Source organism: Engystomops pustulosus, chromosome 6 (genome assembly GCF_040894005.1).
Source record: "Engystomops pustulosus chromosome 6, aEngPut4.maternal, whole genome shotgun sequence".
NCBI classification, from domain to species: Eukaryota; Metazoa; Chordata; class Amphibia; order Anura; family Leptodactylidae; genus Engystomops; species Engystomops pustulosus.
In genome coordinates, this window is record NC_092416.1 from 58,735,593 (window position 1) to 58,758,764 (window position 23,172).

At 41.6% G+C, this 23,172-nt stretch overlaps 1 protein-coding gene across 4 annotated transcripts in view; it reads left to right on the forward strand.

Annotated features, from left to right (window-relative positions):
* The window catches only part of RNF207 (ring finger protein 207), a 41,130-nt gene that overhangs the window by 14,328 nt on the left and 3,630 nt on the right, over positions 1–23,172 (forward strand). For 2 of the 4 annotated variants that reach the window (XM_072156236.1, XM_072156239.1), the window contains 14 exons: positions 155–299; positions 3,220–3,301; positions 3,866–3,941; positions 4,976–5,101; positions 6,852–6,898; positions 7,403–7,475; positions 11,032–11,100; positions 11,197–11,265; positions 11,392–11,513; positions 12,635–12,827; positions 19,990–20,175; positions 20,831–20,882; positions 21,621–21,738; positions 22,392–22,472. In XM_072156236.1, the coding sequence (XP_072012337.1) occupies positions 155–299; positions 3,220–3,301; positions 3,866–3,941; positions 4,976–5,101; positions 6,852–6,898; positions 7,403–7,475; positions 11,032–11,100; positions 11,197–11,265; positions 11,392–11,513; positions 12,635–12,827; positions 19,990–20,175; positions 20,831–20,882; positions 21,621–21,738; positions 22,392–22,472 (1,439 nt within the window). The remainder of the gene's footprint in view (positions 1–154; positions 300–3,219; positions 3,302–3,865; positions 3,942–4,975; positions 5,102–6,851; positions 6,899–7,402; positions 7,476–11,031; positions 11,101–11,196; positions 11,266–11,391; positions 11,514–12,634; positions 12,828–19,989; positions 20,176–20,830; positions 20,883–21,620; positions 21,739–22,391; positions 22,473–23,172) is intronic. The other 2 variants (XM_072156237.1, XM_072156238.1) reach the window with 2 other exon arrangements.

Sequence of the window (23,172 nt, forward strand, 5' to 3'; positions counted from 1 at the left end):
TAAGAGTTCTCCTTGCAAGAGACTTTGCCACTAAGGGCCGCCTTGCAGGCGCGTGAAGACTTACAGCCATTAGAACATGCCACAGACAATGATACTACTAGATGTTCTCTGGCTGGTGGCTTAATAAGTGAAAGTATTTTTCTTATTGTTCTAGGATGGTGATATGATGTATTTTTGCAACACATGCAATCAGCCCCTGTGCATGAAGTGCAGAGATGAGACCCATAAAGCCAAAATGTTCTCCTGCCATGAGATTGTTCCTCTAAGTAAACGAGCAAAGGATATTCACAAGAAATGCTGTAAGTTTGGTGCCATGCCATCAGGTTGTTTCTACAGCCAGTCTGAAATAATAGCAAGGTGAAATGTTGTAATTTGTAGTAATTAATATGCAAATATAGCAGCATGACCAGAATGGGTGAAGATAATGGGATGTAACAGATGATATTGATATCCATTTTGCATGAGAATAATGAAAAGACCAAACACTAGCATACTCCCTTACACAGGGCAGTGTTAGAATTGAGGGGATGTAATGGGGACGAAAGTAGTGGTGGTCCAGAATGTACAATGGGCACAGAAAGTATTCAGACCGCTTTAAATTTTTCACTCTTTGTTTCATTGCAGCCAATTGGGAAGATCAAAAAAGTTCTATTTTTTCGCTCATTAATGTACACTTTGCACCCCATCTTGAAATATTTTTGCTAAAAAACTGAAATATCACACGGTGATAAGTATTCAGTCCCTTTGCTCAGTACTTACTACTTACTCAGTTAAAGCACCTTTTGAGCTGGTACAGCCATGCGTCTTCCTGGGAATGATGCAACATATTTTTTCACACTTGTATTTGAGGATCCTCTGCCATTTGTCCTTGCAGATCCTCTCCAGTTCCCTCAGGTTGGATGGTGAATGTTGGTAAAAGCCATTTTCAATTCTCTCCAGAGATGCTCAATTGGGTCTAGACCAGGGCCCTGGAGTTGTACAGAAGCCACTTCTTTGTTATTTTAGCTGTGTGGTAAGGGTCATTGTATTGTTGGAAGGTGAACCAACGCATCAGTCTGAGGTCCAGAGCCCTCTGGAAGAGGTTTCCTTCAATTGCAACCAGTTGTCTTGTGCCTGCCCCGCATAGCATGATGCTGTCACCACCATGTGTCACTGTTGGGATTGTATTTGGCAGATGATGTGCAGTTCTTAGGATTCTTGAAATTCTTTTGTAACCTTGGCCACATCTGTGCTTTGCCACAATTCTGTCTCTGAGCTCCTTGGGCAGTTCCTTAGACCTCTTGATTGTTATGTGCTCTGACATGCACTGTGAGCTGTGAGGTCTTATATAGACAGGTATGTGCCTTTCCTTATGAAGTCCGTTCAGTTTAAAGGGGTTGTCCGAGTTTAAAAAAAAAAATATATGTGGCCGGGAGCGGGGTTACTAAAACAATAAAGCTGTACTTACCTCCCGGTGCCCTCCGGTATCCAGCGCTGCTGTCGCTCCGGTCCGGGGGCCATGTAAACAAACATGGCCGCCGGAGCAGCGCTGGATTCAGCTTCCGGCCGGATGCGACAACCTTCCAGTCCCCATACACAATGCAGTGTATAGGGACGGATAGGCGTACCCGGCCACGGCCGGCCGGAAGCTGAGTCCAGCGCTGCTCCGGCGGCCATGTTTGTTTACATGGTCCCCGGACCGGAGCGACAGCAGCGCTGGATACGGGAGGGCACCGGGAGGTAAGTACAGCTTTATTGTTTTAGTAACCCCACTCCCGGCCACATATATATTTTTTTTTTTAAACTCAGACAACCCCTTTAATTAAAGGGGTTATCTGAGGGTATAAAACCCCATTGGTGACCGGGATGTGGCTGGATAAAAAAAATAAACATGTACTTACCTCCTGGCCTCCAGCGCTATGATCTCTACAGTTGGTGCACCATGTAAACAAACAGGGGCATGGTAGCCACGCTGCGCTCAGTTTATGGCTGGCCGAGGTGGCCGGCCACACCCACCTGTCCCTGTTCCCAGCGTTGTATCATGTGAGAAGGGTTGGCGTGTCCGGTCACCTCAGCTCACCAGAATCCGAGCACAGGGCGCTTTGGTGCCCCTGTTTCTTTACATGGGGGACAGAGATCACAGCACTGGAGGCCAGGAGGGACCACAGAGGTAAGTACATGTTTATTTTTTTTAGCCATCCCAGGCACCAATGGGTTTTTTTATATCCTCGGATAACCCCTTCAAACACAGGTGGACTTCAGTGAAGGAGTAAAACCATTTCAAGAAGGATCTTATTTAATATACAGGCGGTCCCCTACTTAAGGACACCCGACTTACAGACAACCCATAGTTACAGACGGACCCCTCTGCCCACTGTGACCTCTGGTGAAGCTCTCTGGATGCTTTAAAATGGTCCCAGATTGCAATAATCAGCTTAAAATTGTCTGCAATGAAGCTTTATTGATAATTCTTGGTCCTATTACAGCAAAAAAATTTGAAACTCCAATTGTCACTGGGGCAAAAAAAAAAATTGTCAGGAACTACAATGATAAAATATACAGTTTCGACTTACATACAAATTCAACTTAAGAACAAACCTACAGTCCCTATCTTGTATGTAACCCGGGGACTGCCTGTATTAGCAAAATATCTACATTTCTGTTTTTTCTTCTGTCTAGATGGGGTGCAGAGAGTACATTAATGATAAAAAAAACTTTTTTGATCTTACCAATTGGCTGCAATGAAACAAAGAGTGAAAAATGTAAAGGGGTCTAAATACTTCTCCTTCCCACTGTATATACCTAGAGCAGTGTACCAGGCTGCCCTGTACTGTTAGATGGTACTGTAGAGCTGCATTGTCAACAAACATGGGCGTCTGGCATTGACTCAATGGGGTATCCATTTTAAACTTTGTAATGAAGCCTTCTCTCTCAGGATTATTAGTAAGGTATTGCAAATGATGTGAAATGGAAGGTTAGGATAGTATAAGTGCATCATAAAAGATCTGCCCTTACCCATTATTGTTTGTATGCACAAAACTTGCTGGTGGATCTATGGAAGGCTCAGCTACCATATTGGTTTCTGCATTAATAGTTGCAAAGTAGATTCAACAATATTTTTTAGTTTTCTACCATTGAGTGGTTAGGCTAAATGTACATCAACATTTTTATTTAGACTATATAGTTTACAAAAAATATTTTATTATGTATACTTTTCTAACTGTCCAAAAATCCTTACAGCTTTACATGAAGAACCCTATATCATGTTTTCAACTGAGAAGAAATCTATGCTTTGTATCAACTGTTTCCGGGATATGCAAGTGTAAGTGAAAATTTCGTTTGGTTACAAACTGTTTTTAGGGTTGCAGGAGATCTTTGAACTTTTGTAAATGCTCCACAAGGACTTTGTACAGTTTCATTGTGTAGTAAGGTTTTATAACTTTGGGACTTCTACCAGCGTGATGAAGAATTGTAAACCAAGCACACTGAAATACTGTTGTGGCCCCCCTCTGGCAGGAACTGCTCTTCTTTTAGCTTCTTATGCCCTTGGTTTTTTTTAAAAAAGTCTTTTTTCCGATTATGCAAATGAGATGTTAATTGAGCTTGGAGCCCCTTAGGCTCATTTGCATAATTTCTAAAACCCTTTCTTAAAACAAAGGCATAAGAAGCTTAAAGAAGAGTGGATCCTGACAAAGGGGGCCAGTATGTCAGTGGGCTTGGGTTACAATCCTAAATCATGCCCTTTAGAGATATTGTGCAGTTTTGAAATCCCTTTAAATAGAGGGCCACATCTCAAATTTAACCCATCTACCCCACTTCTCGTGATACTTTGACTATATATATTTTTTTATCCATATTTCATAGTATGTTTGTGGATCTTAAACAGGGAAAGCCGCACTCACTGCATTGACATTGAAACCGCGTATATACAAGGATGCGAAAAGCTGGACCATGCTGTCATGGTAGGTAGGAGTATAACACCTCTTACTGAAGACTGTGGATTCTCTATGTTGGAGCTTGACTGCAGTGCCGAGTCCAAACAATTTTACAGTTCTTACCTCTTAACCCCTTCAAAGAGATATGGACTACTCCCATCAGACTTCCAGGCAATGGTTTGAGGAGTATTGATGAATAGTTGGCACCGCCAGTTCCGCACTAGTGCACCCGAGAATAAAGCCAAGTGTAGGGAAGAAGCAAACAGTTCCTAGGTGAACAATCCAGAACACAAAGCTGGAAGTATTATCTTGAACAAGAGCTGGCCCAATGTTACCCTACTTTGGACCGACATTGGATGGGGGAAGTTAGGTGGTTAGCAATGGAGTGTCTGGCTTGGTTGTGGTATCGTAGCCGCTGTCACAGTAGCTTTGTCCTAAACTAGGCCTTGTCCACCCTGCTGGGGGAGAAGGATAGGAGCAAGAAGGGGGAGGCCATAGTATGATAGCTAGTCCCCATGAGGCACTCACGGTATATGTATGTGGTCACTCCCTGGCAGGTGGCAGAAGAGCGGACCTTGGTGCCAGGCAAGGGGTGCACACTTGAGACACTGAAGTAATGTGGTAAAAACTTACATTTCCTTATATTAATGGCAAACAGCAATGAAGACAATTTCAGGCAACAGGTTCTCCTGTCCGTTGGTTGTTTTTTTCTGTTGATGATAATCTTTGGTTGCAGGAACAGCTTAGTACAACAGCCCTGGACCTATCGGTCAGCTACACTGGCTTATCTCATTTGGTGGCCATTTGGCCCTGCTGCATCAGCAGCTTAGCAATGTCTGGATGGTGTCTGCGGGAGTTGTTTGGCCTAGCTGTCAGAATAGGAAAGCCATAGCAGAAGGAAGGAATAAAAGAGGAATAACATATAGCAGAGTTCTAAGAAAGTGTTAGCTATAAAATCTGACATGGACACACACAATGCAGAATAGAATCTGCCATACAATCCCATTAATTATATCCATTTTTAGACCATATATTGACAGTGTTGGATTGGTTTTATACAGACGGTGAAGGAACTGCAGACGTCAACCAGAGAGGCAATTATCCTACTTAAGGCCATGATTGAAGAGGTCCGGAACAGCGCAGATGAAGAGGAGACGTCAATCAATACTCTATTCAGCAATATGCAGGTATCCTGTTTGATATTGTGCATCTATACCAGGTACTGAACAGATACTACAGTAGTGTTCAGTACTGCCATTTTCAGTTTTTGGCGCTGCAATGACCAATTGGAAATCACTGTCCTCAGCAGTTGTGGCAGGAAAAATCAGTTTCCAGCGAAGATAAGTGGCCAAACATTTCAGAAATCCAACAAGTCAAGTCCTTCTTTCCCCTGAGATCTGCTGTACTAATACACATTATTTGTGCATGAGCGACCAATAAGCGACCAATGAGAAGCCCTCATCACATTTTCATGGTTATGGCATCTTTTCTGGTAGTTCATGATAATTTTGTGCTAAAAATTCTGCACTTGGCTTAAACTCATGTATTTAATAATAAAATATAATATAATAATTAATATTATAATAAATAAGGTAAATAAAGGTTAAAAAATTAGTACTTACCTCTGGCCCTCCACATGGCTTTCCTTCTCCCCGGGGCTCCAGCTTCCCGCTGGCATGGGCGGAGGCATGTCTATGCTCTCTGCCCACTCACTATGACACGGTATGTCCCTGCCTGAGTATGTCATAGTGTGTGCGTGCAGGGAGAGCACTTAAACATGCTTCTGTCCGCGCTGCCGGGAAGCTGACACTGCTGGCAGAAGAAGAGGAATCCGGAGATTAATATAGATTTTATTATTTTTAAGGGGGCTCTGACATTTAATCATGAGGGGGGCTCTGCTGGACATTTCATCATTAAGGGCGCTCTGCTGGACATTTCATCATTAAGGCGGCTCTGTTGGACATTTCATTATTAAGAGGAGACTGCTTCTGGACATTTTTTTTTAAAGAGTAGCAGCTACATATCCCACCCTAGGCTTTTATTCAAGTCAATACGTTTCCCCAGTTTTCTGTGGCAAATTAGATATCTTGGCTTATACTCTGGTTGGCTTATACTCGAGTATGTACTGTAACATTCCTTCTTTTTACCTGAGTTTCACAATACATATATTTCATATGTGTAGCAGTAAACAACAAGTGAAGCAGCACTCCGTATGGGTAAAGTGAAGAAACTTTTATTCCACCATGGATGAGGATGCAACGTTTCGTCTTGCTCTATGAAGATGTGCTCAGAGTGGATAACCCAGTCTTCAAATTTACTTTACTTATTAAAGGCCACTAGGTGGCAGTACTTAGCTAATATTGATTTTCTTTCTTCTTATGTGTCTTTCTCTTCATTCTAGTCAAATATATTACTAACCGTGCATATCTATCTATATGAGGAAAGGCGGTGAAGTTTTTTTTCATTTGCAGTAACGTTTTGGTGTAAAACACCTTTGTCAAGCATGGACACTGTGCTGCCTTTTACTTGCATTATCTGTCTTATGTCTGATTTTTTCATTTCCTCAAAAAGACCACTTCTTTGAAAAGACCACTATTGTTTCCAGTTCTCGATATATAAATGTTCATTCTCGACAACTTTTTTATTAGGAATATTTCCTAGACTACTCTACAGCAATGCATGGTGATTGCCCTAATAGTTATTTAGGAATACATGGACTTTTCTATGACATATACATGTATATTTTAGCACCGCTGACAGGTCATTTGAATAGATATCTCTTGAGTGTTGTGTCACAGTTGAGTTGTGTAAGGTGAGGAGTTTCATCATCTTTTCAAGTCATCATTGGGGCCTTCATGTCCTAGTCAGCAAACTTTGTCGAATGACCCCCACATCCTTTTTTTGTTTTAATCTTTTGATCCTTTGACATTCTCACAGGAAAAGCTGGCAGAGCGCAAGAAGGTCCTTCTGAAAGCCGTACAGTGGTAAGACTTAAAGCTGATGTTTGTTGCAGCCAGGAGACTAGCATCATTTTTCTTACTTTGCCCCTGACAACACATCAGTCTCTATATTAATCAGTACAATACGTTTATGACGCCAGCTCATTACTTATACCTCTTTATTGGCTAAATGGAAGACAATAGTTTTTAGCAATTTTTTGGCAGACATTAAAGGAACGCTCCAGTCACAGCCGATTCATTGAATTATACCTTGTGCAGGGTCTGAAGGGAGGAGCAGGACTCCCTTCAATGTCCTTGCAAGGTTCTAGGAATACAATGAAAATGAGTCCTGCTCCTCCCTTCAGGCCATGTATTCAATAAATTACCTTTGACTGGGTGTTCCTTTAAGTCATGCCCCTTTTCCACAAAACTAATAATAAAAGTGACACAAGACACATAAATTAGTTTTTTGGTGCTAATTGGACAGCAATTATAATACTGTAATGATCCCAGAAACATGGGCATGTCTCTCTCTTTTCACGTTTTAAGCCAATATGAAGAGAAGGAGAAGGCCTTTAAAGATCAGCTTTCGCATCTGGCCTCGCTACTTCCCACCTTACAAGTAAGAGATACCTTATTATATGTTAGACATGTATAAGATATAGTTTGTTAAATCCTTAAATGCATTGTCTCATTAATAATATTTATCCCCTACCAATGTTTGCAAGGTTTCTGTTTGAGAAAACTAATGCATAAGCCTTCAACCTGAAGGGACTTGTCCTATTGACAGCACAAATGGTAATACCCAGTCATCAACCCTAACAGGACTCCCCTCATTCTAAAAGCGATAACTTTTTTATTTTTTACATTTACAGAGATTTATATGCGGTACAAATTGTACATTTTTAGTGGTACCATTTAATATTCCATGGAATGTTCTGGAAAGTTGAAATTCCATGTGCAGTGCAATTGACAAAAAAAGCACATTTGTGGCGTTTTCTTGTAGACTCTGTTTTTACGGGTTTTATTCTGCGCTTTAAATGATACTTTCTCTTCATTCTTTGGGTCGCTACAATCACCGGGTTACCAAATTTATTTAGGTTTTATTAGGTTTTAATAGATTTTAAAAAATGTAAATCTTTTGTACATAAAAAATATTTGCCATTTTGCCAAATTTAGAGGCCAATATTTTTTTCACACTTTGGTGTACGGACCTATGTAAGGTGTAATTTTTTGAGGTACGTGCTGGCGTATTAATTCATATCAATTCGGGACCTACACTCACCGGCCACTTTATTAGGTACACCTGTGCAACTGCTCGTTAACACTTAATTTCTAATCAGCCAATCACATGGCGGCAACATTTAGGCATGTAGAGATGGTCAAGGCACTCTCCTGCAGTTCAAACCGAGCATCAGTATGGGGAAGAAAGGTGATTTGAGTGCCTTTGAACGTGGCATGGTTGTTGGTGCCAGAAGGGCTGGTCTGAGTATTTCAGAAACTGCTGATCTACTGGGATTTTCATGCACAACCATCTCTAGGGTTTACAGAGAATGGTCCGAAAAAGAAAAAAATCCAGTGAGCGGCAGTTCTGTGGGCGGAAATGCCTTGTTGATGCCAGAGGTCAGAGGAGAATGGGCAGACTGGTTCGAGCTGATAGAAAGGCAACAGTGACTCAAATCGCCACCCGTTACAACCAAGGTAGGCAGAAGAGCATCTCTGAACGCACAGTACGTCGAACTTTGAGGCAGATGGGCTACAGCAGCAGAAGACCACACCGGGTGCCACTCCTTTCAGCTAAGAACAGGAAACTGAGGCTACAATTTGCACAAGCTCATCGAAATTGGACAGTAGAAGATTGGAAAAACGTTGCCTGGTCTGATGAGTCTCGATTTCTGCTGCGACATTCGGATGGTAGGGTCAGAATTTGGCCTCAACAACATGAAAGCATGGATCCATCCTGCCTTGTATCAACGGTTCAGGCTGATGGTGGTGGTGTCATGGTGTGGGGAATATTTTCTTGGCACTCTTTGGGCCCCTTGGTACCAATTGAGCATTGTTGCAATGCCACAGCCTACCTGAGTATTGTTGATGACCATGTCCATCCCTTTATGACCACAATGTACCCAACATCTGATGGCTACTTTCAGCAGGATAATGCGCCATGTCATAAAGCTGGAATCATCTCAGACTGGTTTCTTGAACATGACAATGAGTTCACTGTACTCAAATGGCCTCCACAGTCACCACATCTCAATCCAATAGAGCATCTTTGGGATGTGGTGGAACGGGAGATTCGCATCATGGATGTGCAGCCGACAAATCTGCGGCAACTGTGTGATGCCATCATGTCAATATGGACCAAAATCTCTGAGGAATGCTTCCAGCACCTTGTTGAATCTATGCCACGAAGAATTGAGGCAGTTCTGAAGGCAAAAGGGGCTCCAACCCGTTACTAGCATGGTGTACCTAATAAAGTGGCCGGTAAGTGTATATGTCTGTTTAATCATATTTTATTCAAATATTCATGGATGGAAAAATGGGTAAAAAGTGGTGATTCGAACATTTGGGCGCTATTTTCTGTTACAGTGTGCATGGCCGGGAATATATATATTTTTGTAGAACTTGCATTTTGGGTGTGGGGATACCTAAGATGTTTATGATTTTTACTGTTTATTTTATATGTGTTCTAGGGAAAGGGGGTTGATTTAAACTTTTACTTTTTTTTATATTTTTTAAATATTTTCTTTTTCATTTTTTTTACTATTCTTTCAGACCTTCCAGGGTACTTTAATCCTGCAGGGTCTGATTGCTAATACTATATACAGCTATACTACTGTATTGCAGTATATAGCAATATTACTCCTGATCTCTAATAGCCTGTCATCTGCTGCCATGGCCATCCAATATGGCGGTGCCAATGGGATTAAAAATTAAGTGCTGCGGTCGGGTTCAGTTCAGCCTGTGAGCTCTCTCCATACACCCCCAGCAGCACCAAGACGCAATAGTACGTCCAGGTGCGCGTATGGGTTAATCAAAAATATGCTTTGCCAATTTTTGTTTTGAAAACCAGATGAGCAAAAAACAGTGTAAACCTTTTTTCTAATTTTTATTATCCTTGGCTATAGTTTTTTTCTTCAGTTTTCTGTCCATGATTATGGGGACTGTCATCTCTAGTAACAGCATTTAGTGATATGCTTTATAGTAGTGCCATGACATGGGGAGCAGTGATCAGTAGCTGACTCATTGAGTTGTATGTATCATCTATTGTTAGTGGAGACAATGATGTGGTTTTGTATTGAGGTGTTATCTTCTATTGTATCCTTTTGTTTGTGATTTAAATTGTGACCACTGTACAGAAGATCCCCATAGAATTAGCAAAGATCCGTCTATTAAAGGGGTTTTCCTGGGAAACAAGTTAGGCCCTATCCACACTTGCTGATTGGTGGGGTCTCAGTAATGAGACCCCCACAGATCACGAGAGCGGGTAGTCCGATAGGGTCCAAAGCAAACTCGGTCAGCTCCATAGAGATGAAGGGAGCAGACCGGACTTGCTCTGCTCATCTCTGTGAGCGATGAGGGGACCCCAATGGACTCCCTGTTCTCGTGATCTGAGACCCCCACTGAGCAGCAAGTTAGGCTCTATACATGAACGGTAATAGCTCCTCAATAGTTGCAATTCTCCCCTTTCTTGTGTTCTCTAAACCACACATGACAACCTTTACTGTTGACAGGCGAGTTTGTTGCTCTGATACCTTTTGGAGCCAGACTTAGCCTCTGGCGCAAAACACATAATTTTAGAGGCCAGACTAAAAGCAATAAATATAACCCCTTGACGCAAATGCAGTTGATTTGCTTCTGACAGTAACATCTGGCAGGTCATTACTTCAGGTAGGAGATTTGGGTGGCCACGGGCCAACCCAGGGTGCTCGGGCCCCAAGCAGATGCTTGAATTACTCCCACATTATAATTCACTATTGGTCCCAACAATCCCCTTATCAAATTTAAATTTTGTAAATACATTTTTTTATAACATTGGAAATCGTTTTCAATTACTCAATTACTTGTTTATTATAATTTTCTTTTGCAGTATTTACAGGGTTCTGGGAAATGGAACTTTGTACCTTCAGGTAGGGGGTAGTATGTTTTGAGCATTTCTTTTTGTGATTTTCTTTTAGGTTCACCTGGTTACTTGTTCTGCCTTCCTTAGCTCGGCTAACAAGGCAGAATTTCTGGACCTTGGCTATGTAAGTCTTTTTGTATTGCCAGAACACAAATATACTTCAATTATAGAGCAAATTATATAGGTATCTCTAGAACTAATCGCATGTGCATCTTTACAGCAACTAATGGAACGTCTGCAGAAAATTGTAAAACTCCCTCATCGCTTGAGGCCATCACAGAGCAGCAAGGTGGGTTATCACTATATACTACTCAAGCAAGCCCTTGGCTGTGAAAATTCTTGTATCTGTAAGACGAAGTATATTAGAATTAGACAATGCTGGAAATTCCAATAAAAGTCCTGGTGTGAATTGCAGATCAATACAGACTTTGCGGCTGAGTTTGCTCGTTGTCTGGAGCCACTGCTAATGTTCAACCTTCGGCGTGCGGGCAGTGGAAGCAGCACATGTGGTGCTCCAGGACACGGCAATGGATGCCTGTAAGTGTTACTTGTTTAAAAATCCTCTATTCACTCACAGAAATGTGTGGAACATTTCCAGATACCCAGGGGTGGTGGATTTGTATGGGGCAGTATTATGAGTTTTATCTTATACACTGTAAGCTCTTGCCAGCAGGGCCTTCACTCCTATTGTTCCATACCACTGTTTGTACTCTGTCATGTAGTATTTTTATTTGTTTATATCCCCTATTATTTGTAAGCGCTACAGAATATGATGGCACTATATAAATAAAGATTATTATTAGTTGTATTCTTGTACGTAGGGACAGTATTATAATAGTTATATTCTTGTACATAGGAGCAGTATTATAGTAGCTATATTCTTGTACATAGGGGAAAGTTTTAGTTATAACATTGTACAAAGTAGCACATATTAAATTACAGTGGGACTTGTATTATATTCTAGTACATACAGGGAGGTATTGCAGTGATTTGTAGGGCATTATATTTGTAATTGGGCTCAGTCTTTAATGTTGCTTACATAAACAAAATTAAAAAACAAAACAGACATATTGCATAAAAGTATAGAAATACAACAGTCTATTTTGTCTATTTTATTTTTTATCTTTTTATATTTCACTATATTATTGTTGCATCTGGCAGATGACCAGCAGCTTTCCTCTTATCTACATTGTTATTGCGCGTTCCTTAGTCAGCGGGTCACATGCCCCCTTTGTGTTTGCACCTGGGTGATTAGTGGCATGCCGGGTTACAGACAAACTTGTGAGCACATGCTCTGGCCGGCACTATTTATATCAGAGTTTCAAGGAACTCTTAGAGCTCAAACCTCTAGCCCCGTCTATATATATTTATATTTAGGCTGGCGAATGCCACATAAGCTCAAGCATCTTACATGTAGCGCAGATGGAAGGTGGAAGCTAGGAGGGGAAGCATTGTCTGGACTTGTCTCTAGCACCAAAGCTGGATCCACATCATACAAGTTCATAGGATATTGCTTAGCACTGCCCACATCATATGATTCAGGTAACTGGGATGTTATTGGATTAACACTTTACATATGGGGTTAATTGTTATAATATGTGGGAAAATCAATGCATTTTTTTGATCAGAGAAATCACATTATACCATCTTATCTTTAGGATTTCAAGCAGTCAATGCCCCAAGGCTTTAATAATGCCGGGATGTACTTCCTCCTGTGACAAAATGTCCATCACTGGCACAATTGTCCGTAAACCTACTATGCATCGATATATCAGCACCAAAGTTCTGTTGGCAGAAGGAGAAGACAACCCATTTACTAAACATTGCCGGAGTTTTGAAGACATGTACAAGGTAGGTGATGGATCCATTGTGTAGTAATAATTAAAGTAGTCATCCGCTTCAGTCTTCATTCAGAGGGGTGGCCTAGGGTTCCTTGGGCTTGATGAGACAAAATAATTCTTTGAGACCACCTTTATTCACCCCCAGGAAACAGATTTTAGTAGTTAGAGCCAGTACCTTCCTTAGGACTACTGGTCCTCTGGTGAGCCTGTACTTAGTCCTAATTTTATATAAATATTTGAACTACAAATTGAACCCCAATCCACCCCCCCATTTTAATGCAAATTTGCAAATGAAATGCACTTCTGTCTTCTCTGTAGGGTCTTGAGTAGTAGTCTGGCATATTATTGCTATAATCAATGGATTATGGCAATAATATTCCAGACTATTGCTGAAGACCCTGCAGAGAAGACAAAAGTGCATTACATATGCAAATCTGGGCAAAAGAGAGAACACTGGGCCCTGTGACCACACCCATGAAGCATCAAAATACTAATTTGCTATGTTATAGACTTGACTTGATTTTCTAGTGAAGTTATTCAGGACGGATTTAATCTTTTTACGACCTCAGAGCATACATAAACATGACCCTGAAGAAGAACATCCTGTACATATTCTGGTCACACTTGTTACATAGCATCTAGATATGTTTAGTTTACAAAGTTGCAAAAACCTCCTAAAAACAGGGTTCCAAATCAATAAGCTGATGTTGGCTGCATATGGTGCCGAAAGTATACAGTCTATGTAGGGGGAAGCAGAATATATCAGATTCCCATAACACACACCTCTAATGAGGAGATCTGATTTTCTGATTTCAGAGTCCACAGCACAAGTGGATTTGTTTCAATTCAAGGTCTGCAAGTGTTGAAAATGGTGAGGACTCATGAATTCAGCTTCCCTTGAGGAAGGGAACTTGGAGGAAATTCCTCCATTCTAAGTGGTTCTGTTGACACCTGCATATAAATGAATAAAATAGACTCATTGTTTGCTACCTACCTAGTCGTAACTAGGAGAGGCTTCGCCCCATAGCAGACTTGTAAATGGGTCCACCCTTCTCCTTAAATGGTTGGTCCAGTGACAAAAAGTTAGGCTAACTTGCTGATTGGTGGGGGTTTCAGTGATGGGACCCGCAGGGATCATGAAAACAGGGGGCTGTTGTACCCAAGATGAACAGAGCAGCCAGTCACACATGCAAGCACAGTTTTCGACTATCTTCGTCAAAACCATAGGAATGAATTGAGAAGCCAGGCCCTCATGCTAGTGCAGTTTTCGGCTATGTCAGTCAACACCATAGATTTGAGCAGACGGCACATCCGTGTCTGGTTGCTCTGTTCATCTTGGGTGGCCATGGGGGTGGTCCATCACTGAGACCCTGACCGTTTAGCAAATTAGCCCCTATCAATAGGATAACTTGTTGTCACAGGAGAACCCATTTATTATAGGGAATATATAATTATTCCCTGAGGAAGTCTCCACTTGGGAGACGGAACGCGTGGGGAGTCCTCCACGTCCTCCATAACTGCTGAGCCGCCCTGTTGACTTGTTGTACTGATGCCTGCCTGCTGACCACTGACTCGTAATGTATACTTACCCATTTATCCTATAGCTGCACTATGATTGTTATGGCAGATTTATCTTCATCTGTTCAGGGTCATTAGACAGCTTGGGCCTTATTCATCCTTCTATTGTAATTGTATCATACTAGGGGCCAGGTTCCACTGTATGGAGGAGGTGTTTGTTTGGTGTACCTTACCTGGTCGTGCCAAACATTTTGACTCATGTATGTTTTTTAATTGTTTTTAACTTGTCCTTCATGCCTTTTTTTTTTTTTTTTTTTTTTTTTTTGTGTTTTCAAGGTCATTGATGTACTTTTTTTTTTTTTTTTTTTTTTTTTTTCCAACAATGTAATACATGGCATTTTTTCACATTCAGCCTAAATCCATATTACAATACATCATTATATAACATCTTACAACTAACAACATATCCTTAACTTCCAACAGTAAAGGCCATCAATTTATTCTAACAAATAACAAAGTATATGCTCCCCCTCTCCCTCCCCCTCCCTCTCCACCCTCTATCGATGCTGGGGATGTCTGCACAGTCCTAATAAGGAAGCAGCGGGGTAGAGGATAGACCTCTAAAGCCTCCACTGGTTCCAAATTTGATTAAGTCTGCTGCCTTTCCTATATCGTTTCTCATAGACGCATTCGTACGATTTTATATGCTGCACTAAATTACTCCATTCATTTACTGTTGGGGACTTGTTATCTATCCAATGTTTGACTAATACTAGTCTTGCAAGGAAGATAATCTTTAAGGCCAAGTCGCTTTTTGATCTGTCGTCTAGCGAGATCGGGAGCAAGCCCAAAATCCCGAACGTGGCGACACGAGGAAACGCACATTGAAGCTGATCCTCCAGAATCGTGAATATCGCCTCCCAATAGGAGTTGATCTTCGAACAATCCCAAAGAACATGTAAAATATCGGCTTGGGGATTCTTGCACCTATTACAGTTAGCATTTTCGCTTAAGCCCGCTTTAAACATTAAATACGGTGAAAAATAGATTCTATATAATATATTAAGTTGTGTACATCTATGATTTAAATTTATCGATGATCTAACCACATTCCTATAAATGTCTCGCCATTGTGCCGCTGTGATAAACCCGACCTGCTTTGTCCATTTCTCTTGGCTTACGTGAGTGTAATTCTGATCAATGATGGACCTTAGTCTGTGATAAATATTAGATAAGTTAAGTCGTGACAATTCTAAATCTAATAAATCTGTGAAACTACCCCTTTCGTGTAGCGTAAACCTGTCGTGGTGTGCTTCTTTTCTAAATGCATGTGCAATTTGATAATACCTAAAAAGATCCCTTTCCTCCAGAATACCCCTATCACACCAAGACTGGAAGGAAGGGAGTGAACCATATTCCCCCAGCTGCTCCAGCGACTTAATCCCCTTTTTTTCCCAAAACTCGATATCTTCCATTTTATATAATTCTACAAAGTTGCGATTTCCCCACAAGGGCGTAAATTTAAAACCCCCCTTAATACCGAATAGCCTCCTGAGGTCTCTCCATGTATAGTCCAATAGCCTCGTCAGAGGGAATTTTTTTTCATTAAGACTCTTCAATTGACCAGACTCCAAGAGAGCAGGCAAAGACTCAAATCTTCGCCCCAACCATGAAGTGATCACGTGAAATAAATAAGTCTGTCTGTTTTCCAGAATAAACTGTGTCTGTGCCGCCAGAAAGTAATGGTAGAAGGAAGGAAGCGAAAGACCGCCCCTTTCCCTATCTAACATTAAAGTTTCTTGTTTAATGCGCACCTTCTTCCTCCCCCAGAGTAATTTATTTATAATCGCACGAATAAACCCAAACCATTTCTTGCCTATCCAGCACGGGGAATTACATAATATATACAATATTTGAGGTAACAAAACACTCTTTGTGAGAACAACTCTCTCTGCACGATTTAATGGGAGCGAATTCCATGTATTGACCTTGTTTTTAATTTTTGTTAGCAAGGGAGCAAGATTTAAGGTAACATAATCGTCTACCTTGGGCGTGATCTTTAGGCCCAAATAATCACATGATGTTGAGACCTTCAGATCAAATTGCAAATAATTGAGGTGTGCGTCGGTGTCTAAAGGGACCAGAATAGACTTGTGGGTGTTTATTTGAAAACCTGAAAATCTGCCAAATTCCTGGATAGCCTTCAAGGCTTTCGGCACGGATATATCAGAATCCTTTAGACAGAGTAGGACATCATCAGCGTATAACATAATCTTATCCATAGGCCCAGCAGGTCCTCCCCCCTCTATCTCCCTATCTGCCCTAAGCTTAATTGCCAGAGGTTCGATAAACAACGCAAATAGCAACGGGGACAGGGGACATCCCTGCCTAGTACCCCTGGATAATGTAAAAAAATCCGAATAATCGCCGTTCACCCTAATACATACCCTGGGGGCCCTATAAAAGAGTCTAAGCCAATCTACAAACTTGCCACCGAGCCCAAATCTGTACAACGCCTCCCAGAGGAAGTCCCACTCCACCCTGTCAAAGGCCTTAGAAGCGTCCAACGACAGGATGGAGCGGGACCCCCCCCGGCCCATCTGCAGGCCCATAAACAACCGTCTAATATTGGTCCTGCTCTGGCGACCAGTAACAAAACCGCATTGATCTTCATGTATAAGTAATGGCGCATACTCCTTTAATCTATTTGACATTAATTTTGCCACCAATTTAGCGTCCGCATTAATAAGCGATATCGGTCGATAGGATTCCGCTTCCAAAGGGTCTTTATTTTTTTTATGTATCAAGACTATACTTGCCTCGTACCACGAATCGGGCAGCCTACCCTTTCTTAGAGCAAATTCCCAAATCTCCACCAAAAGAGGTAGGAGAATAGTCCCAAATCTATTATATATTTCCAGCGGCAACCCGTCCAGACCCGGAGAAGCATTTCGTCTGGAGGATATAAGAGCCTCCTCAAGCTCCGCACTAGTTACTGAGCGCGATAACCTCTCTGCTCTCTCCGCCGAAAGAGATGGGAATTGAATATGATCTAAAAATTGCCTTATCTCCCCTAATGACACCACCAAATCTCAGGAGTAGATGCCTTGAAAGAATTTTAAAAAGATTTCTCTGATCTCCTGAATGTTAACCGTGACCTCCCCAAAATCATTTTTAATAGCTGTAATTCTATTTACCTCTTGTTGTTTTTTAACTTTCTGAAGAAGTCCCCTTGAAGGTGCTCCACTCTCACAATGTGCCTTCTGATCCAAAAAAAATAATTTCTGCATCGCCTTATTTGCAATAACTCTATTGTATTCCTCTTGTGCCTTATTAAAACTATCATGCCGCTCTTTCGATCCGTTCTCCAGAAAAGCCCTTTCCTTTTCTTGCACCTCCTTTTTAAGTGTCCTCTCCTGTCTGGCCCATTGCTTACGCAGATATATAATTTCTGAATTTAGTATCCCTCTAAGAAAAGATTTCATTGAATCCCACATAAGCCCCAGGTCCTCCGTGGATCTATTGGCCGAAATGAATCTACAAATCTCTCCCTTAATTTTATCCTCGTCTGTCACCAAAGTCAGCCAATGCGGATTTAATTTCCAGAACCTACGGACCGATTTCCCAGGACCAGAGAGCTCGAGGACCATTGGGGAATGGTCAGAAATAGAGCGATTGTCGTATCGTATTTTCCTCACCCGATCAATAGCTATATCATTGGCTAGGGCTAAGTCAATCCGGGAAAGGGTATTATGGGAGCGATTATAGCATGAGAATACCTGACGTTCCCCATTTATAGATCTCCACACATCTCTCCAACCCACCTCCTGGCAGAACCTAGCAAAGGGAGTATCTACCCCCTCTGTACCTGCCAGGTTTCTTTTCCCTGTTCGATCTTTCTTATCAGACATTACGGCATTAAAGTCGCCAAGAACCAAGACAGGGCAGTCGCCCACCTTCTCCAAAAAACGCAATAAGCTTATCAAGACGTCATATCTAAAAGGAGGCGGTATATAGACTCCTGCCACGACACATTTGATACCCTCTAGTATACCTAACAGGAATACATATCTCCCGTCTGGGTCGCACCTTGATTCCAAGACTCGGAAGTCAACTGATTTATGTACTAGTATAGAGACACCTCTAGAAAAAGAGGAAAAGACTGAGTTGTAAACCTGGCTAGCCCACCTCCTTTCTACCAAAGCCAAGGACTCTTTATCCAGATGTGTCTCCAATAATATCACGATTGCGGGTAATTGTTTAACAATATAGTCAAAGATAATACAACGTTTCAGTGTCCTTCATGCCTTGATGGAGTTTTTCTATTGTTGAAATAAAGATTTATCACTTTTTTACATAATTTTGTCTATTGGCACACCTCTTTTTCTCTTTGAATATTCTATTGCTTGCTTTGTGTGCTGACATTTACCTTGTTTTGGTGGTTGTGCATGGTCCACGCTGTGTATAGTATTACAGGTGCCCTGTATATAATTTATAAGGGGAGAGGGGCTGTGCATTATTGACTGGGGGGGGGGTAGTAAATAATTTCCTAATACCCCTCTCTAATGAATTATGCACATGGCCCCCTGATTAATTGTAAGCTATGCCTCATAATAAGTTCTATGTACCAATACCCTCCCCAGTTAATTAAAAGTGGCCAGTCATCTTCACTTCAGCTTCCCGGGCTCTGGCTCGACTACACAGGCAGCACAATGATGACGTCATCATATCTCACTGCCTGTGTAAAGGAAGCCGGTGCTCAGAGCAGCGAGTAGAACTGATGCTTTGTACATGTAATCATTTCTTTATTGGCAGGGTTAGCAATGGCTGCATAGAGATCTATATACAACAGGGTCAGGGGGCCCTGTGAAGACATTTGCAGCCCGTGCACCCCACCATAGCATCCCCTAGCCCGCAGGTTCAGGCGGCAGGAAGTGCCTGCGTCTCAGAGTGCAAATGTCTTTTCTGGGCCACCTGAACCTGTGGGTTAGCGGCTACTATGGTGGTAGCCACTGGCCCTCCTGTCATCAGAGCTTGAACGGCGCTCACACGCTAATGACAATGGTAAATGGTTCAGCCAGCTCCTTGTTGTGGTCCTGAAAATAGCAGCCATAAGAATTATATAATTCAATATAATGACCAAAACCAACTTACACTGTAAGGCCCCTTGCACTCATCCATATATATGGTGGCAGTATGCTAGCTGCATGCTAGGATGGCATTATGCATGGCATGGTAAGGTGAGCACGTGTGTCACCGTACTGCGCTGTTGTCGGAAAAAAAGATACAGGGTCAGATTTATCAAGCTGTCTGAAAGTCAGAATTTTTCTAGTTGCCCATGGCAACCAATCACAGCTCCCCTTTAAAATATTCATGAGCACTGGTAAAATGAAAGCTTAGCTGTGATTGGTTGCCATGGGCAACTTTAAAATATTCTGACTTTCAGACAGCTTGATAAATCTGCCCCACAGTGTGCTCTATCCTTTGCTGTAAGAATGGTGCGGCAGCACGCCTCCCTATGGACAGGGAAGGGCGAGGAGGACGCTCATCCTTCTACCTGTCCAGCCCAACGTATACATTGCCTGGGTCCCGGCCCATGTAGAAGGATTTTAAAGGTGCAAAAAAAGAAAAAACACACGTAATTTTACTTTCAGACCATCCAGCTGGAGATCCAGAACCTGAAGGATCAAGTCCAGGAACTGCACAGAGACCTCACAAAACACCATTCTCTTATAAAGACTGACACAATGAGTGATATCATCCAGAAATCTCAGCAGGTGGATGTTCAGATTGCTTCGGAATATTCTTCAGTAGAAATGATGAGGACGGCGTTCGAAGAGGTAAGTCCACATCTTTATACAGATATGTGATGTCTACATCACCTTTTAGACTCTGGAAGTGGAATGTTCCACAGCTATATAGTACAATGTGTAATCGGGTAAATAAATATGAGTAGGTATTATATTTAAAGGGAACCTGTCATCAGCAATTGGCCAGATACACCACTTCCAGTATATTGTAAAACAGTCTAACACCTTCTAGTTTTTGTTTCTTTCATGTTTCAGTGTGGCGGCATCATCCAGAAAATCAACTTTGAATTGAGAGGTAAATTGGTTGTATAAAGTCAAGGAGGTGGAGAGTTTAAGACTGTGTCAGTGTGGGAGCTCTAAATGCCTCCTCCTCTGTGATTGACTTCATGCATCTGTCTTCAGGAGATCTGATTAGTGATGTATCTGGATGCAGGACTATCAATTACAGTGAAAGGGGCTTTCTGAGGAAGAGAGAACTTGAGTCTAGTATTAAAATCTGTGCCCCCTTGACGTTATACAACCAATTTAGATCTTACTTCAAAGTTGATTTTCTGGATGATGCCACCACACAGGGTCATGAAAGGAACACGATCTGGAAGATGTTCAGCTGCTTGACAACATACTGGTAGTGGTTTAATGATTCAATTTCTGCTAACAGGTTCCCTTTAATCTTTTTTTTTATTAGATATGGGAGGAAACATATCAGAGGGTTGCCAATGAGCAGGAAATCTATGAAGGTAAGATGGCTTCACTTGTTGCTCCTTATGATCAGGGGGCTATACCCTGCTTTTTTCAGCATGTCCTATATGTTCCAGTTTGTTCACACGCCATTGTCATGTCATTCCGAAAGTTTTCTAAAACCACTAGGAAATGAAAGGTTTTCATAGAATCAGAGCAAAAAACTGTGGCATGACTATGACATATGAAGTCCGTCAGCGGGACAGATGCAGAGTCAGCCATTCCATGCCCGGCAAATCCTTTACATGTGTTGCTTTCTTTTTTTCAAACCTACTTAAAATTTTTATTTTACATAAAACATTTTGAAAAACATAACAATTTCTTATAATGAAGCATTAATCAGGCAAAAATATAAAGCAATGCAACTGAGATACTACCTACAGTTGTAATATATGTCATTTTCTAGACGGATACAACTATTAGTAGTACAGTTTTGCATTTCCATCTATTCCTGTATTATTGGAGATGAATAAAATTTAAAGTAGTTTTAACAACACATACTCCCAAGCCACATGAGACTTCATTCATATATGTCGGAATGACAGAGCACTGTACTTGGATACCTCAGTCAGTGATCACACGTGCATTATTACTACTCCATTTACACAGGAGACTTGGGGATCCCTTGTGATTACTGTCCCTCTTAGCATGTAGCAGCGCCTCTCCATGTCCTACATTATCCTGGACGGAAAAGAGTGTAGATAATTCCTCTCACCAATTGTGTTTTGTATGAACAGCGCAATTACATGATCTCCAACAACTGAAACAGGAAAACAGCTACTTAACAACAATAGCGAAGCAGATTGCTCCGTATGTACGATCCATTGCCAAGGTTAAAGAACGTTTGGAGCCCAGGTATGCATGGTTACATAAGTGTACTAAGGCTAGATATCTACTGACCTTTAGAGTAAGAAGGTCCTCTTCAGGAGAAGGCTTGTGTATGCCATGGAATAGTCCAGCAATAAATAACAATCAAGCACCTTGTGTCATAGTGTGTACACTGGTCTAGTTCACGGGCTCCCAAAAACCGCGATTAGCAATTCATACAAACAATACTAAGACCAACTGTGCAATCCAACAAATTTCTTTATATTAATCTTGGATGACAACGGACATGAAGGCATATATATACATGTCTGAGGAAGGAGGGGTTACCTCCGAAACGTCACAGAACACACCGGGCGTTCGGCGTCTCAGTGGAGCCAGGATTCCATAGTGTGGACTTTTAAACGTGGACTTAAGCATATTGAGCCGTGAACTGGTGATGTATATATATGCCTTCATGTCCGTTGTCATCCAAGATTAATATAAAGAAATTTGTTGGATTGCACAGTTGGTCTTAGTATTGTTTGTATGTATGCCATGGAATTACATTGCAATAATTGGATTTTTTATGAACACATGAACACACCATGGACCCTGAACTGGACTCATTTATTCTCAAAGTCAGTGAGGGTCTTAGCTATAGCATTCAATAGTTTTATTACTATGTGACTTTTGCCTCTTAGACTGAAAGAGCCAAAAGAACAGAAGGAAGATGTATCTGAGAAAATATTTGAGGATTCCTCATGGATGGAGCTACAGAGCAGGTACACATACATATACATAATATTACCTAACATCTGGAAAGTGGTGTTCCGCTGTTGAAAACTTGTGCTGAAAGTTGTAAAGCAACATAATAAAATGGTACATACTAGTCCTCTAACCCAAGTACCTGATTCTCTGTTATCTCCTGAAAACACAGGAAACATTAGTGGAGGCTGCACATCCAATCGCTGGCAGCGGGCAGATTCCCCTAGTGCAGTGATGGCTAACCTATGGCACTGGTGCCAGAGGTGGCACTCAGAGCCCTTTCCGTGGGCACTCAGGGCATCACCAGAGATGACTCAAGGGATCTTCCTGCAGTCCCAGGACTTGCTGTGCACAGAGCTATTTTAAAGTGACAGCTCTACCAAGGACTATTTTCTGCTTTATTGGTGTCCTCAGGTGCTTGTATCAATGAACACTGTGACAGAGAAGGGAGCATAAATCACAAATTACATTTCTGTGATGGCACTTTGCGATAAATAAGCGGATCTTTGTTGTAGTTTGGGCACTCGGCCTCTAAAAGGTTTGCCATCACTGTAGTGTTTCCTATGGTGTTGGGCAACATGACTGTAGACTCATCCAAGGAATGTGAGATTTCAGCCATACTGGCTGGAACTGGGGGAGGGGGGTCGGTTATTGGATTGGGGGGGATTTTTTGTTGTTGTGTATAAAATATTCAAAATAATAATAATAAATAATAAT